We start from the raw sequence: 16,329 nt of genomic DNA, 5'->3' as shown, positions 1-16,329 counted from the left end.
GACGGCCCCCTGACATGGTCCCACATAAACCTAAGTAACTGTGGAAGCCATGTGAGCAGAGGGGTTTTAATACACACACTGGGCAAATGCAAGGTGACATAGCTCCCGTGTTTAGAATCACATCAGATGCATACCATTGAGGCCAACGAGATGGCTCCGTGGATAAGGAGGGTACTTGCCCTATGCCTGACCATCTGAGTTTGATTCCTGGAAGGAAGGAGAGAAACTGATTCCCACAGGATCTCACACTGACCTTCCTGTGCACACATGTACATGAGAGTATGTGCAACACACACACACACACACACACACACACACACCACTGAATGAAATGTGTGATTTACAGGTTTTTGTCCTGTTAATTAAGACAGGCCTTTATAAATTACTGAGACCCGTGATCTTTCTGCAGTGGCCTGTACTATTTTGTGTGTTACGATAAGCAACAATGCCTTAGATACACAGCCACAACCAGTTGTGGTGGCTTATTCCTGTCATCACAGCACTTAGGCTGAAGCTGTGGGATTTCCGTGAGTTCAAGGACAGCCTGGGCTACATAGTGATTTTCAGGCCAGCCTGAGCTGAAGGATAAGATTCTGTCTCACACAATTACTGCCAACTTGTTACTAATTCCTAGGAAGTTTTGGTGAGTAGTGACGGGCCAAGGTTAGGCAGTGGTAAGCGTAAGAGGCAAAAAGTCAAGCTGATCATAAACCAAGTTCCTGGTGGTGTGATGATGCTATCGTGCTGGAAGGGAGCCTGGGAGCCACGCCCCTCATCCCTGTGGTCTGTTCCCTTCCCACCCCTCCACACTACAGGCTCTCCAGAGAAGGCTGTGGCTCACTACCAGCAGGCCATCCAGCTCAGCCCCAGCCACCACGTGGCTGTGGTGAATCTGGGCCGACTCTACAGGTCCTTGGGAGAGAACAGCATGGCCGAACAGTGGTACAAACGGTACAGTCCCTTCTCCTCACCTCCTTCTCGGCGGTTTCTCACGGGCTCCTTGGTTACTGGAACAGACAGGCTTCCAGAGTAGGAACACATGTTTTCAGGTGACAAAGACCCTCCCTTCCAGAATAGCATGGCGGTGTAGTTATGTGCTCGCAACAACTTCCCCACTGGTGAGGCCCCAGTGCTCAGAGTCGGGGTGAAGCAGCCGAGTATATACTAGAAACAGACGAGGGGCTGCCACTTTGTCAGAACCCGAGCAAGGCGATCTTCGTCATGGTACCGACTCTGGGGACCCAGTTGCCAGGTTGGTGGGCCACTGGGGGCATTCGCCCAGGATACGGTATGACCTTGATCTAGAAACAGACTAAGTCCAAGCAAGTGTCTCACTGGACAGTCCTCCCTCGGCCAAAGCGGAGCCCTTTGGAAATGTGCCCACCAGAGAAGCATCTGTTTGCCTTTCTCCCTGTAGTGCCCTGCAGGTGGCCCGCACGGCTGAGGTCCTGTCACCTTTGGGAGCACTCTATTACAACACTGGCCGACACAAGGAGGCGTTGGAAGTGTACCGGGAAGCCGTCTCCCTCCAGCCTTCCCAGAGGGATCTCCGCCTGGCACTGGTGAGTAGAGAGGAGAGAACGTGATGGTAGGTATAAGAGCAGCTTGCAAACAGAGAGCTGTGCCTCCCAGCCAAAAGGAAACCTCTGTACTAGGGCCAGCATGTGACAGCTCAAGGAACCTCAGTGCAACCCATCACACTAGGCCAGGGGACCTCAGTGTGACCCATCCACCACACAAGGCCTGTTGCTAGAGTTTTTCTTGTCCCGCCAGGTCCCACTGCCCTTCAGCCCCAAATAAGCACACAGAGACACATTCATTATTAAACTATTGACTAGGGCTTCTTATCATCTAGCTCTCTCTTAATTATTAACCCATTTCTATCACGCTAAGTATTTCCACGTGGTCTTTTATCTTACTGGAGAAGGATCTTGACCTGCTACTCCTTCCTTGCTACATTGTTATGAGTAGGTTTTCCGCCAGCCCCAAATAACGCACAGAGTCCCTGTATTTGATATGATGCTGTTGGCCAGTTACTAGTTTCTTATCTGCATTCACATCGATGGCACCCACATGCTTGTGGGTGTCTACTGCCAAATGCTGAACTGTGGGTGTCTACTGCCCAATGCTGAACTCCCTGCCGTGGCATTCAGCTGTCTCTAAAACGCATCGTGTTGGGTGTTGGGATGGATGCTTCGTATATGCCTGTCTGCGCCTGCGGAGGCTGCTCTGTCTGCGGAGGGTGACCAGGTGTCCTCTAAGCCTGGCGCTCTGCTTTTGCAGGCACAGGTTTTGGCAGTGATGGGCCAGACCAAAGAAGCTGAGAAGATGACCAGCCACATAGTGTCGGAGGAACCCCGATGCCTGGAATGCTACCGCCTGCTGTCGGCAGTCTACAGCAAGCAGGGGCACCGTGAGAAGGTTAGGAGGGTCTCTCCTCCAGGCTCCCAGCCACCGAAGCAAGCAGGATTGACAGGCTGTGATAGGAAGGGCCCTCAGGGCCATGTGGGGTTGACACCGAAGAAATACAATACAACAAAATAACCCCGCGCCCACCAAACGTTCCTCCAGCACTGTGTCCACAATGCCGCAGTCTTGAGGGCATTGATCTGGACAGTGCCCACTGGGAGCTTTTCTCTCAGACGCCCGATTACCTCTGACGCATCTTGAAACAGCACATCCTTGGCTCCTCCTTGATTTTCAGATACTTCAAAAACAATTAACAATTTGTTTCCAGCTAACTATCGGGTTCATGCCCAGCCCCTGTGCTGCAGCGCCGCCCCCCCCCGCATGCCCAGCTCCTGCATGCCCTGTGACTCTCCCAAGTTCTGATGTTTGATGCAATCATCAGAATAGCCCTGAGAGGCAGAGCTGTCAGAACTGTTACTCTTTATCTGCATGTGGAGAAATCATGTGACCATTAATTCATGAACCTACTCAAGAAAGTATTTGTTAAAGGCCTGCAAAGTGTGGGACACTATGGTAGACACCAGGCATAAGGGAAGATGGGGGGGGAGGGGAGATGTCGCCCTGGTCTCCTGGTCTTAATAGAGGTTATTTAGAGAGAGAGAGGCAGAGATTGGTCAATAAATCACAAGACAGATGTGATTGGTGAGATGAGTCCCCGCCCAAACCTGTGGAAAGGCCAGGGGTTTTGTTCCTGATCCAGGAAAAACTTTGGAGTTTTAACGGAAAGGCAGAACTGTGCTTCTTCTAAGCAATGTCTATGGGCCAAGCCGACGGGGGCAAGCTCCAGGAGCCAGCAGTCTAGACGGTCACGTGATCACAGAACCGCAAGTGCTCTTCCTGGGGCCATTGGTTCCCAGAGAGAAAATGGTAGTGTAGAAAGCACGTTGTGTGTATCGTGGGTCACACTAGCTGATGGCTGTGAACCGAGGTGAAATGCCACTCTAAGTTAGGGTCCCTGCATTTCCCACTGCTGCAGGCACTCGGGGCCATAGACAAGGCTCTGCAGCTGAAGCCCAGGGACCCAAAAGTCGTGTCTGAACTTTTCTTCACAAAAGGAAACCAGCTGAGAGAGCAGAACCTTCTGGACAAAGCTTTTGAGGTAAGGCCAACTAAACGGTGGTTAAGTTCGCAGGTTTAAGTGAATGCCACAGCCGATGAAGGAGTCTAGGCAGTAAACTCCAGTCATTGGTGGTCTGCAGCGTGAAAGTTGTGATTAGTCAACGGTGCTACAGACTCCTTCACTTAGGCCTCTGGTTTTTGATGACTCACATACATGTGTGTGCGCGTGCACACATACACACACACACACACACACACACACACACACACATACCACCTCTGTATTATCTCGTAAAGTACTGTGGTTGGGAAAGCATTCAAAGCTCCCGCATTCTGGAATTCTGAAGAGCCACCTACACTGTGTGGTGGTATCCTGCTTGTAAAAATAAAGCCTTCTGGGGTCAGAGAATGGAGCTTGCCACTAGCTGACCATAGAGGTCTGGAGGTCTGTACAGACAGACAGGAAGTGAGGCAGCTGGGCAGAGACAGGATATAAGCTGGGAGGAACAGGATCAATCTCTTGTCTGCTGAGGTAAGGTGTGCCATGACTCACTCCTTTTCTGTGATCTCTGAGCATTGCCGTCTGTATCTGACTCTGGATTTTTATTATTTAGACCAGTTAAGAACTACTTTCACAGTACAGTCTGTTTTGTCTGCAAGAACCTCTGTCACACTGGACTGGAGCCCACGTAGCTTTGGGCATTTACACATCTATGACACCTGCTATCACCTGTAGATCTGCTCTTCCCCCAGGCTCTGTCTTCCCTGGGAAGCCCCACCAGACCATCCATTCCTTCTCTCAAAGCTTAATAAGCATCACATCAGGGATGGCTCAGTGCATCAAGGCACTTGCTAGACTCCAGGTCTGACCATCTGGAGCCTGCTTGGTGGGGTGAGTACTGGCCACCAAGTTGGCCCCCACCTCCACGTGTTTGCAGTGACATACATGTGCCTACACACACACACACACAGAGAGAGACAAACACACACACACACAAACACATGCACACAGAGACACACACACACAGAGAGAGACAAACACACACAGAGACAAACACACACACACACACTGTTTTAAACACGCCCATGTTAGCAGGATGTAGAGATCTATTTGGAGGCGGAGAAAATAGGACCACAGGTTCAAAGCCAGCGAGTTCCAGGGCAACAAGGCTACAGTGAGAGACTCTGTCAATAAAAAGTGAACACTCCCTCGTTAAGGTATCAAGCCATTTGCCCCTGAGCAGATAAAATGACAGCAGCGTGCCTCCACATCTCAGCTCTGAAGAGCTTCCAAAGGGCAGAAGAAGAAAAGCAAGTGCCGGGACCCCTACAAAGCAGCGTGAGCATGCTGCTTTCTTTAGGTGCCTCGCAACAGCAACAGGTTGGAGGTTGGAGGGCCTGGGCTATGGCTAAGTTGCTAGAAGAGCACCTTGGGTTCTATGGATCTCCTTTGTCTTCTTTTGCTTTGTTTTGTTGTTTGAGTGCCGGGGCATCGTGCCCAGGGCCTCACACGGGCTGGGCCTGTGCTCTGCACTGACCTGCCCTCCTTGGATTCTATAATCCCGGCAGCAGTGTCCCTCATCAGCTCACTTACGGTGAGAGCCACAAAGCACAGCTTCCCTGCAGAGCCAGAGAAACAAGCTGTCTCAGAAGCCCCTGGGCCCCTCCACTTCAGAACCGTCAACTGTAAAAGGATAACAGACTAAACCTGCCACCTGCTAAGTGGCCGTTAGAAATCAGGGCCTCCATGTGGGCAGAGGTTTGCACAGTTCAGCGGCACCTTAGATGTGTCTCGTGTCTTAACTTGAAACTTCCCCTCTGTGCTCAGAGCTATGAAGCTGCTGTGACCCTGGACCCTGACCAGGCACAGGCATGGATGAACATGGGCGGCATCCGGCACATCCAGGTAGGAATGGTGCTCACTGTGTTCCCCGTCCTGCCCTGGTTCAGAAGCCACTGTTTCTTTCCCACCTGGCCCCGCAGCTGTCTGGTCCTGAATGCACACACAGAGACTTTTGTTAGTTAGAGACTGTTTGGCCAGTGGCTAGGGCTCCTTACTGGCTAGTTCTCTCTTAATTATTAACCCATTTCTGTTAATCGATGTATTGCCACCAGGCTGTGGCTTGCCTGCAATCCAGCATGTTACTCCTTCGCCAGCATGGCGTCTCTCTCCAGGCGTTTCTCTGCCACCTCCCCCTTCTCCTGGTCTGGTAGCGCCACTGGCTGCCTGGCTACTAGCCAATCAGCGATGTATTCATCAACCAATGAGAGAAGGACTTAAAATAGGCATTTTGAAAGTAAGATTCAGAAGTGCTATGTTCTCTGAATGGTGAATAGCATGGGTCTGTTTAAATGTTTATAAACTTAAATCCACGACGCTGCTGATTGTAAGGAAATCGCATGTGTGGGAAGAAGGGTTATCAGACAGCGGCTGAGGTCTGTGTGCACTAACCTGTGAAGCCTGCCAGCTCCCCAGCAATACAAGACTGCTAATCTAAATACTGCTTTACTATGGCCTAGTTTGTATTAGGTATGGGTGTGGATGTAGGTTCATACACACCGGCGCAATGTCCTCAGAGGCCAGAAGAGGGCGCTGGGGGTCCCTGTAAGACGCCCAGCGTGGGTGCTGAGAACTGAGTGTGGGTCCTCGTAGGAACAGTGTACACTCTTCACTGCTGAGCCATCTCTCCTGGGCCTTCATGTTCCATGTTATGTTGAGAACATTCTTTATTCCTGAAGTCGGAGGTGTGCCAGTGGCCCTGGGTGGGGCGTTGGTTGTTTGTAGGCAGTGAAGCCAGGGGTGCGTCTGGAGTCATTCCTGCATGCACTGGTTCACCCTGCTGCTGGAGCCTCTCCTGAGCATCCATCCTGTATGCCAGGTGCACACCCTCCACCACCCCCCATAGGTACTGGGCATGCAACAGTGACCAGACAAGACAGAGATAACTGTCCTGCTGCAAAAAGTACAGACGTAGACACACGTGTATCTGCATGCCTAAAACATATCAGATGGTAGGATGCGTGTAGTGGCATCTTGTTCCCCCAATAGACGTGAGGATGCTGAGACCACAACCCAACAGACAGCCGCCGGACTGAGGTCCCTCCTCTTCCTCATCAGGGGTCACAGCCACACTGCAAAGCCACACCCTAAGGCCATTACCGCAGGTCTATTGGCAGAACAAGAAGCACCTACGGATGTGCATTGAAGGGAAAAAGGGAAGGAGGGCTCTTAGAAAAGGCTCCTGTAGCGTGCAGGGCTCTGAGGAGGTCAAGTCATGTGGACAAATAAAGCGTGCATGCACAGGTCTGAGGCTGGCTGAAGGTGCTTGGCATGTTTGGAATGTGGTAAGCACGCAGCATGAGTGGCCAGAGGAGGCAGGAGGAGATGGCCTAAGCTGAGGCCCCAGAGTGAGGCCTAAAAGAGATTCCCAGGAATGTAGGCTTTTATGCCAAGTAGTAGGCTGGGTCCTTGAAGGACTTTTCAAAGAGATGCCACAGTCTGACTTGCGCTAACTTACGCGCAGGGCTTCCCTCAGACCCTGCAGGGATGGAGAGCAGTGTGTGTAGTGATGAGAATCCCTAAGAGGCCTGCCAGTGTTCTCCTTCCGTGGGCACCTGAGCACTCTTATAAAGACAACAGAGTGAAAGGAACCTGCCTGTGTGGATGCCAGACAACGTACGCCTCCTGGTGGGGAATCTGAGCATGTTACTCCTGCCTCACAGACCCACATTCTGGTCCAGGCGGTAGCGTGGGTTCAACAACACTTTGCTGTGAACCAGAGTGGACCTTCTTGAGACTGGTACAATATTTTAAATATTTAAGTTATATATTTAGTGTTGGGAAGCCCCACCAAGCCCCGACGCTCCGTTTCCAGACCCTGCCTCATTAATGGCTCCTACCCCTGAGGTGCTCAAGACCACACCCACAAGCTATTTATGACTCTGGGTCCCAACCTGCCATGCGGTTCCTTCTCTTCCCCCTGGGACCACCCAGGAATGCTTTGCTCAGATTAGACATGGCCTGATTTGATTTATTGCATCAGTAGAGAAACCCAGTACTGGCTATGGAAACTTTTCATTTAATAGTTGTTTCTGTTTTTTTTTTTTTTTTTAAATAATATATAACTTTCTCAGGTGGAATATACCAGAAATTAAAGTTCAGTTGTTAACTGAAGAAGTGGATTGGATATACCTGAGAGCATTCGAAAGCGTAAACAGTATAATTATTCTGTATCTGAACCCAGGGCTGTATATCCATAGGACAGAGCTCTGAAGATTGAAGCAATGTCTGTCGAGTGTATTGTTTTCAAAGTGATTGACATTCGTTTAAAAGAACCAGCCTTTGTCACCGCAGACGTCATGGGTTAGCCTGAGCAATAGGAAACTCCCACATTCATGGTTTAACAATCCTGTGGGTAAATTTGAGTACTGTGGTCTGATATACATGTGTGTAGTGGGCACATAGCTTGGCCGTGGTTGATCTGACACCACCATCAGAGACTAGGATTGTCACCGAGGGCATGCAGGAGCAGTCCTGAACTTCCTGTGTCTTTTGCAAGAGTGTCCATTGTAAGGAGTAGTCTGTCATCCGTCCCCCACCACTCCACCCCCCCGCCGCCGGTCTGGTCCCACCGCCAGCCCCAAATAACACGCAGAGACTCTGTATTTGATATAATGCTGTTGGCCAGGTACTAGTTTCTCATTGGCTAGCTCTGTCTTAATTATTAACCCATTTCTATTAATCTAAGTACTTCCACGTGGTCTTATCTTACCGGAGAGAAAGGCCGCCAGCGTTCTGCTCTCTCCATCTTCCATCTTGACTCTTCCTTACTACTTCCTCGAATCCTCCTTGTCTCCTAGTCCCTCCTATCTAGCTTTCCTATTGGCCAACCGTGCTTTATTCATTAACCAGTATGAGAAACATATTTACAGAATGACATCTCCCATCAGTCCATCCCTGGCCCTGGCTCCTGCCCTGTGCCTGGGGAGTGTGGGTCTTTGAGGGTTGTGGAGGTGAAGATATGAAGTAAGGTTTTGCAAGGAGGTGGTGTTGGAAATGGGGGAAGACACTGATGGCTGTGGCTATCCTGGGAAGGAAGGACACGGTGACACACTGTGTCTAAGGCCAATGCTGTCACCCAAAGTGCCTCAGATGCAGACAGTCAAGTCTAACCGCAGAATCCACTCCACCACTCACACCTGCCCTTACATGCAGCCCCTGCTGCTAATTGTATGGGATATTTTTTAGCGTGTCCGCAGTTTGGCAGGCAGGTCATCCCATGAGGTCAGTTACCAAAGCCTCTATTTACAGTGCCTTGTCTGTTCAGAAAGTGTCAGGCTTTAAACATTTTGCATTTTGGGGGTAGAGATGCTCACTCTCTGGAATGTTCCGTGGACTCTTACATAAGATGAAGTAGATGGGCTAGAATTTCAAGCTGTAATGGGAGTCCATCATCCAGGCCGTATTTCAAAGTACTGGCTCAGCATGGCTTTATGACTGCCACCTGTGCTTTGCAGAATGTTGCTGTCCAGTAGAATTCTCCAGCATGATGAGCATGTCTTCACTGTCCGAGGACACTGGCCACAGCAACAGGGCACAGGGAATGTGCCTGGTATAACTGGTCAGTTTTAGTCTTAATTAGTTAAAATTCTATTCTAGAAATTGGATCATTCCAGTTCCTACATAGCATAGAATTATAGTCATTGACTTAAGGGATATGATTTAAAAGAAAAAAAAATAAACAGGGTTTATACTTTCGTCAAGAAAAGAGAAATTTGAGGGAGAGAGGGAAAACTAAAAAGACAGAAACCCAGTGGTCTGAGACAATGCCAGGTTAAGGATGAGGCCTAAATTCAGGGTAGCCCCCTCCGCTGTGAGGAGAATCTTTCCAGCACTTGGATCCACAGAAACCAGAGGCTTGGAGGAGGATGCTGGAGTTAACAAAAAAACAACATAGCAGAACTGGCCTCCTTGTTCCAAGTCAGCATGGTCCGTTTTCATCAGCATTAACTGTCAGATGTAAGGGTCTACGGCTCAAGCCAGTGCTGGCTACTCAGTATACAACTACTTTTTCTCTTGTTTTGTCCCCCACCCCCACCCCAGCATTTCCATACCCTCCTACAGCAGCAGCTGCACGAATAAACACCATGATAACTAGACAGGGAGTCATAGAGACTGAACAGTCTACTCGGTGATGGGGGGTAACTCTAGAATCCCGTTGAGGTCTCACTGTGCGTCAGGCATCGTCTATACTCTTGACACACACGAACACATGTGGGAAGATGCTCACACCTTGGTAAGCATTAGCTGCTGGCTTTGGAGAGGTGTTGTTTTAAATCGTGATGAGATTTAAAACATCTGTGTCCACCCACGTGGGAGCTGCAGCTCAGGATGACATCAAGTCAGTGTGTTGCTTTAGAATGGGAAGGAATTGGGCAGCTTCCTGCGGAAAGTGTGGACGTCTGTGCCCCAGACAGGAGAGACCGAGGAAAGAGGCCCAGCTAAGTCCAGCTTGGTGAATCGATGAGCTGCTATTTTACTCTCAGGAGTGTACGTGACCTTGAGCATCACTGAAAACTCATCTCAGCTTGGTATCTCCAGAGTTGCTGCCCAGCTCTCATGAGTCTCAGCCACCTGAGCCTCCTTCCCCAGCTTGCAGCCACTGTTGACTGTTTATGTGAGCTCAGAGAGGGGCCCCAGGAGTCCTGCAAGTCTCATGAGCTTCCTGGGCCTTGTGAGCAGAGGAAACACCAGACGCTCTGCAACAAGAGAGTCTTGGGGCTCTGCAGGACTCAGAACCTCAAGGCCGCACCAGACAAGGCCGATGTGCATCAGACAGTAGAAGAGGGATCAGGAAAGGCTATTGGCTGTGACCACTGGGCCCAGGCACACACATCTGTTATTAAACAGATGAATGCTGATAGAAAAGGGAACAGGTGTGCTCAGCAGGTCAGGGGTCATATCCCTCCTTCCCTCCTGCAGCAAGTGTCTGCCCTGCCGGCTAGATGATAAATCTTTGTCCATCTTTACGTTTTGTTTTGTTATGTTTTAAAGATTTATTTCCTTTACAAGTAAGAGCTTCGCCTCTGTGTACATACATGCACTGTGTGCACCCAGTGTTCAGCCCCTTGAATTGGAGTTACAGGTAGTTGTGAGCCACCATGTGTGTGCTGTGAATAGCAGCCAGCGACCCCAAGGGCCCGCTAGAGGAAGGAGCGTTCCTGACCGTCCAGCCCATCCCTGCAGCCCACCTTAACCAGCACTTTCCTTGAGTAAAACCTGCATCAGGCAGAGGCCGCTTTGGTGATTCGGGTGGAAGATTAGAACAAACTGAGAAGATAAAATAGATGTCTGTTTAATTATTGCTCTCCCTCCCTCCCCACCCCCACCCCAAGCCTACTTGCTTACAGAGAACAACAGACCAGTGCTAACCCTCCAGAGAACACTATAGAATGGCAGACTCCTCCCTCCTTCCTGGTACTATGGAAGCTGAGGTCTGTGCCTCTGCCACTTAAGTTATGGTGCAGCTTCTGATTCTTAAAACAAATGGATTCCCCGAGAGCACCCCAAAAGATAGAGAGAGAGAGAGAGAGAGAGAGAGAGAGAGAGAGAGCCAGCCCCTTCTCCCGTCCTCAGAGGGTTATACTAAGCAATCTTTCTTTTTACCACCCCCACCCACCCAGGGAAGCTATGTGTCTGCAAGGGGCTATTATGAGAGAGCTCTGAGGCTGGTTCCGGACAGCAAGCTGCTGAAGGAGAATCTAGCCAAGCTGGATCGCCTGGAGAGAAGGTTACAAGAAGTCAGAGAAAGGGATCAAACATAGTCCAAGGACACAGCGGCATGGGACTCAGCAGGCTGGAAGAGGACAGAGGGAGGCCTCACACACACACAGCAGGCTCTGCCAGCCAGCCAGGCCCCTCCTGGTGGCACAGTGGGTGACCGTGCTGTGCTGAAAGAGTTGTTTCTGTGAAGGGGAGTGGACAGAAGGGAAGTGGTGTGCACACTTTTACAGGATACGGAACTCCATTTTTACTGTAGCCCAGAAACAGGGAAGCTTGAAGCTCTGTAGAGGAGACAGCTGTCAGTAAGGAAGGCTGTGTCCTCTGAAGTCAACCCTTGAGCAAATCTACTCGTGGAAGTTCAGTTACTTCTCAAGAATCCAGAGTGGTTGGTGAAAAGAAGCTTGTGGAAGGCAGGGGGTGGGGGGCAGAGTACTCGATCTCTGGGCTCAGTGTAATATCCCCCAAGAGTGTCACTGAGGGCCGTTGGAGAAGTGCATTAATTTCCACTCTGAAAGACATTTTTCCAGTGCCTAAAACATGAGGGTATCTTCTAGAATTGTATATGGGTATCTTTATCTCTACAGGAAAAAGCTTCCTGAGCAGTTAAAAAAAGAAAAACAAAACAAAACAAAAAGCTCAACATCTTTAATTAGTTATGGGAATGTTTCTAAGTGTTTGAATTCATTGTATTCCAGATCTTGCTAGAATTGCATCTCCACTATGAAACTTGTCAGTACATTAGCCAGGAGACTACCACCATCCTGAAATGTGCTGCTTGGGTGTGGAGCTGTGGGGTGCGGGGTGCATTCTGTTAGGGGGCCAGTCCAGAGAAATGCTCGCCTTTATTCTCTTAAGGTCAAGACATTGTGAGATTTATTATTTCTCAAAGATGTATTTGAGCATTGAGGAACCTTTACATTGTGTTGCAGGATCCCTCCAGGACTGCAGAGGGGAAAAAGCACTCTATTTATTGACTTTTGGGGCTCAGTGGGAATGTATACTTAAAAGACAAGTGACTTCTCTGCCTGGTAAGTTTTCAGACTCCTCGGAGAATGCTCTGAAACCCTCGGGTAAAGAAGTCTAAATTCATAATTTTTTAAAAATATATTTATATTTAAAAAAATGAGGCAAAGTTGAAATCATAATTTGACATTATTTTTAGTGTTATTTATTGTATAACTTATGAAATATTTAATATATACACATATATATCCACATGTCTGGTTTTTTTTTTTCCTCTGTACATAGTCATTTTGATGATAGCAGTTGCCAAAACCAATCCTATGAAAACTGCAAAACAGGAAAGCTTTAACATTCTCCCCCGAACTATACTGCTTATTTGCCACTTAAAGCTAATGGAATTAGGGGTGGGCTCAGTGTTTGGGTGTCAGTGAAGGAATTGGATATGCTTCTAACTGGGTACTTACCACTGAAAACAGAAACCCACAGGCAATAGGTCCTGATGCTGAGCCGGCTGTCACACAAACATTATAGCCAAAACGTGAAATGTTTCTGGAAGGTAAGTTGAAATAAATGGCTGAAAACTTATTTGAAAGACATGGTGAAACCAGGTGTTAGTGGTGCACACCTTTAATCCCAGCACTTGGGAGGCAGAGGCAGACTGATCTCTGTGAGTTCAAGGCCAGCCTGGTCCACAGATCGAGTTGAAGGACAGCCAGGGCTACACAGAGAAACCCTGTCTCCCCCCCCCCAAAAAAAGGGGATTTGACCCCGTGCAATCCTACTTTTTGGGGCCAGTATTTGTCACTATTAACTGATATATGTAATTGTTTGTCAGTGTTACATTTCATAAATGATCTGGAATCTTAATTTCTTCCATCAAAGACGTAACATCTTTAGCACCAAGGTCAAAAATATGTACTACAGCATTTATTATAAAAACAATTCCAAGCCCCCTAATTTGGGAAGCAGGGGTCCTTGGCAACATCTTAGTATCAGTTTTTAGAATAGCATTTACCAAAAAGGGTGCATTAAAAACCAATGGGGCAGATAGAACTTCAGAGTTTGACATAACATTCCCTTTTGTAAAATGCTACAGGAGGTCTCAGTGTAAGTTTGTTAGAATAATTAAAAAGGCAATTGCAACATAAACATTTCTAAGGAGAAAAAAACCACACATCGCCTAGGAGACTGCTATGTCAGGCATGTCTCCTTCCTCATCTGTCTGCCCAGTTGGGCATCTCCCTGAGCAGTAAAAACAAGTGCTGCTTAAAAAGAAAACCGGCGACGTCAGCTTGCTTCGTTGGCCTGGATATTAAATGGGCCAATGAGATTGTTTCCATGGTAGAGATGTTGCCTGGGAGAAACTCAATTGTGAAGTGTTCCTCAAAGCTGTCGAGTGTGTCTTGTAGCATGCTATCCGGCCCTTGTGACGTGGAGTAACACATTACAGCAGGAACAGAGAGCCGGAACAGAGAGCCTGGCCTGTCGTGAAAATGCATCTGATTTGCCGTGGGCAGGCGTGTGCCCCACGAGTGACTGGAGAGCTGTTTCTGAAACCTCGGTGTGGAGCTGGCTCTGGTCACTGAGTTACTCAGCTGGTAATTCTAACACTGTCATTGTCACCATCACTGGTACTGAGAATTGGACCCAGGACCTCGTACACACCGGGAAGCACTCTCCACAGAGCTCATATTTTGGTTTTGGTTTGTTTTTTTTTTTTTTTTAACAAGGGCCCGGCTCTATGTCTCAAGGTTCACACCGGGAAGCACTCTCCACAGAGCTCATGTTTTTGCTTTGTTTTGTTTTGGTTTGGTTTTGGTTTTGTTTATTTTTTTTTTTTTTAACAAGGGCCCGGCTCTGTGTCTCACGGTTCTGTAACATGCCCTGGGTATTTCACAGGAGGAGACAAAGATGGAGTCAGCAGTTGCTTTGCCTGGGTTGCGTCTCCACTGTGGAGTTCCTGGAGTTCTTTCCTCTGTCACACACGGAGCCCTTCACTTCTGCACAGCCCCTCCCCACCATTCCAAGTCAGGCCTGTCCATCACCGCACCTAGGCCCAGTCCTTATCATAAAATCCACCCAGTGGCGGGGCATTCACGTGCCCTTTGACATGGAAGCTATAGGAATGGCTTTGTGGTCTTATTTTAAATTTAGGGATGATTCAGTCAGGATTTTTCACAGTGACTCAAATGTTTCAGGTTATTAACGTCCTTTATAAAACCTGGTTTTGTGGTGGAACTCAGGTGAATGAACCAAAAATGTAGAAACCAACCGTAGGGGAATAAGTGCTTTGTGGGGGGCTTGGGGGTGGGGTGGGGGGCCTTGTCTGTCTGAGTGGTTCTAGGGCTAGAGTCCACACACCAGGCAAGCCCGTCTATCTCTCGCTACCGCTACCGGACTCACCTCAGCCCTGGACCTGTTTATTCTGAAGGTTATTACAAAGCAAAGAGGTTTCTGGTCTTCATCAGTATGCAGGCTCTCTCCCCTGATGTCTGCAGCAGAATTTTCCACAGGCCTTTTTCAGCTTTCAGGCAAAACTAAATAAAAAAATAAAACCTCCACACCACACTGCAGAAGCCAACCTGAGGTGACAGCCAAAGGGGCAAAGGAAGCAAACGTCCCATTTCTTGCGATTGTTAGCAAATAGTCGGCATCCATGTGATTACACAGCAGCCTGGGCCTTCCCTCCTGCACGGGGCACCTGTCAGCACTTGAGAGAGTAAGAGCTAGGACTCTCCCAAACTCTCTTAAGAACCAGCTCTCCTGTGCCAGCAAGGTCCTGCAGGGCTGACTACGTTAACAAGGTTTGTGACTTCTACCACGAAGCTGTGGGTGATATCTTGAGTTTTGAGGTTTTTTTTTTTTTTTTTTCTACCTAGTGAACTAAATTGAGCCAAAGAATTTTAAAGAATGAGTCATTGCTCTGTGAGTTGGTCAAGGCCATTATTCCTAGTCTGACTGGCAGGCAGCTGAGTAGGGTGTCTTTACACTTGTGGTAACTGAACTATAATTTGTCCTTCTATATAGAAAAGTCTTAGGTGTCAAATGGAGACGCACCACCATGCCATTTGCACATACCAGGCAAGGTGCCAAGGATAAAAAGCAAAAAACAAAACAAAACAACAAAAAAAAAAAACCCTGATGTCTTTTTACTCATTGAAAATGTTTATGGTACAGAGATCGTCTCTTCCTGCCTGACACACAGACACTAGGGCTCTGTTACTTAGTTCTTGATTTCACTTACTAAAACCTAGTTTTGGTGACCTGGGTGTGGTGGTTCATGTCTTTAGTCCCAGCACTTGGGAAGCAGAGGCAGGCAGATCTCTAGGAGTTTGAGGCCAGCCTGGTCTACAGATCATGTGTCAGGACAGCCAGGGCTACACATAGACTGTCTTGAAAAACCAAACAAAAAATCTTTAAAAAAAAAAAAAAAAAACAATCATGGGTAGTAAAAATGCCTGATTTTGTCTGTGGTGGATCCATCCAGGGGAATGGTAAATCCCTTTAGGAGGTTAGGAATAACACTTGTGGTAGAAATAGGCTGTTTCGTTTTTCTTGTTTTCAAATCACACTTTTATTTGTTGGTTGGCATCACCGAAATGCAGCAAACCCCAAGTGTCTGAACGCCATCCTTTTACATTTAAGAAGTGTAATAATGTCAGTCAAACCTTTCTTTCAGACTGCAGCCGTATAAGCTAACCAAAAAACCAATGTTGGAAACATTACAATGCTTACCGTTGTTCTCAGTTTTCAATGCAAAGCTTGTTGTATTGGAAGTGTTATGGAAAACACTTCTGATATTTTCGTTTCTGTGAGTTCTTTGTTCTGAGAGAGGAGATAAAGTAATCTTAGGACGAAATGTGAGTTCGTATTAGAGTGTGGGGCAACAGGATGGATAAAATGCCTGGAGCTGTCAATGGGTTCATACTGAAAGAGTCCATTTCCATCTCCAGGGCTCTTCCCATTAAAGCCATCGGCATGCAGCTTTAAAACAAAACAAAAGCCAGCGCCTCACAATACACAGGCCTGGTCTGAGTGTAAATACAGGTGGCCAG

General features: G+C 48.2%; 1 protein-coding gene across 1 annotated transcript in view; it reads left to right on the top strand.

Annotated features, from left to right (window-relative positions):
* Tmtc1 (transmembrane O-mannosyltransferase targeting cadherins 1) overlaps window positions 1-11,697 on the top strand; it is a 171,249-nt gene extending 159,552 nt beyond the window's left edge. Inside the window, exons 15-20 of the mRNA XM_051173381.1 lie at window positions 816-951; window positions 1,418-1,562; window positions 2,284-2,421; window positions 3,446-3,568; window positions 5,357-5,434; window positions 11,212-11,697. Coding sequence (XP_051029338.1) covers window positions 816-951; window positions 1,418-1,562; window positions 2,284-2,421; window positions 3,446-3,568; window positions 5,357-5,434; window positions 11,212-11,352 — 761 coding nt within the window. The 3' untranslated portion in view covers window positions 11,353-11,697. The remainder of the gene's footprint in view (window positions 1-815; window positions 952-1,417; window positions 1,563-2,283; window positions 2,422-3,445; window positions 3,569-5,356; window positions 5,435-11,211) is intronic.
* The last annotated feature ends 4,632 nt before the right edge of the window (window positions 11,698-16,329 follow it).

Source organism: Phodopus roborovskii, unplaced genomic scaffold (assembly GCF_943737965.1).
Source record: "Phodopus roborovskii unplaced genomic scaffold, PHOROB, whole genome shotgun sequence".
Lineage (NCBI taxonomy): Eukaryota > Metazoa > Chordata > Mammalia > Rodentia > Cricetidae > Phodopus > Phodopus roborovskii.
The sequence above is the reverse complement of the archived record's forward strand: the minus strand, read 5'-3'. Positions and strand labels throughout refer to the sequence as shown.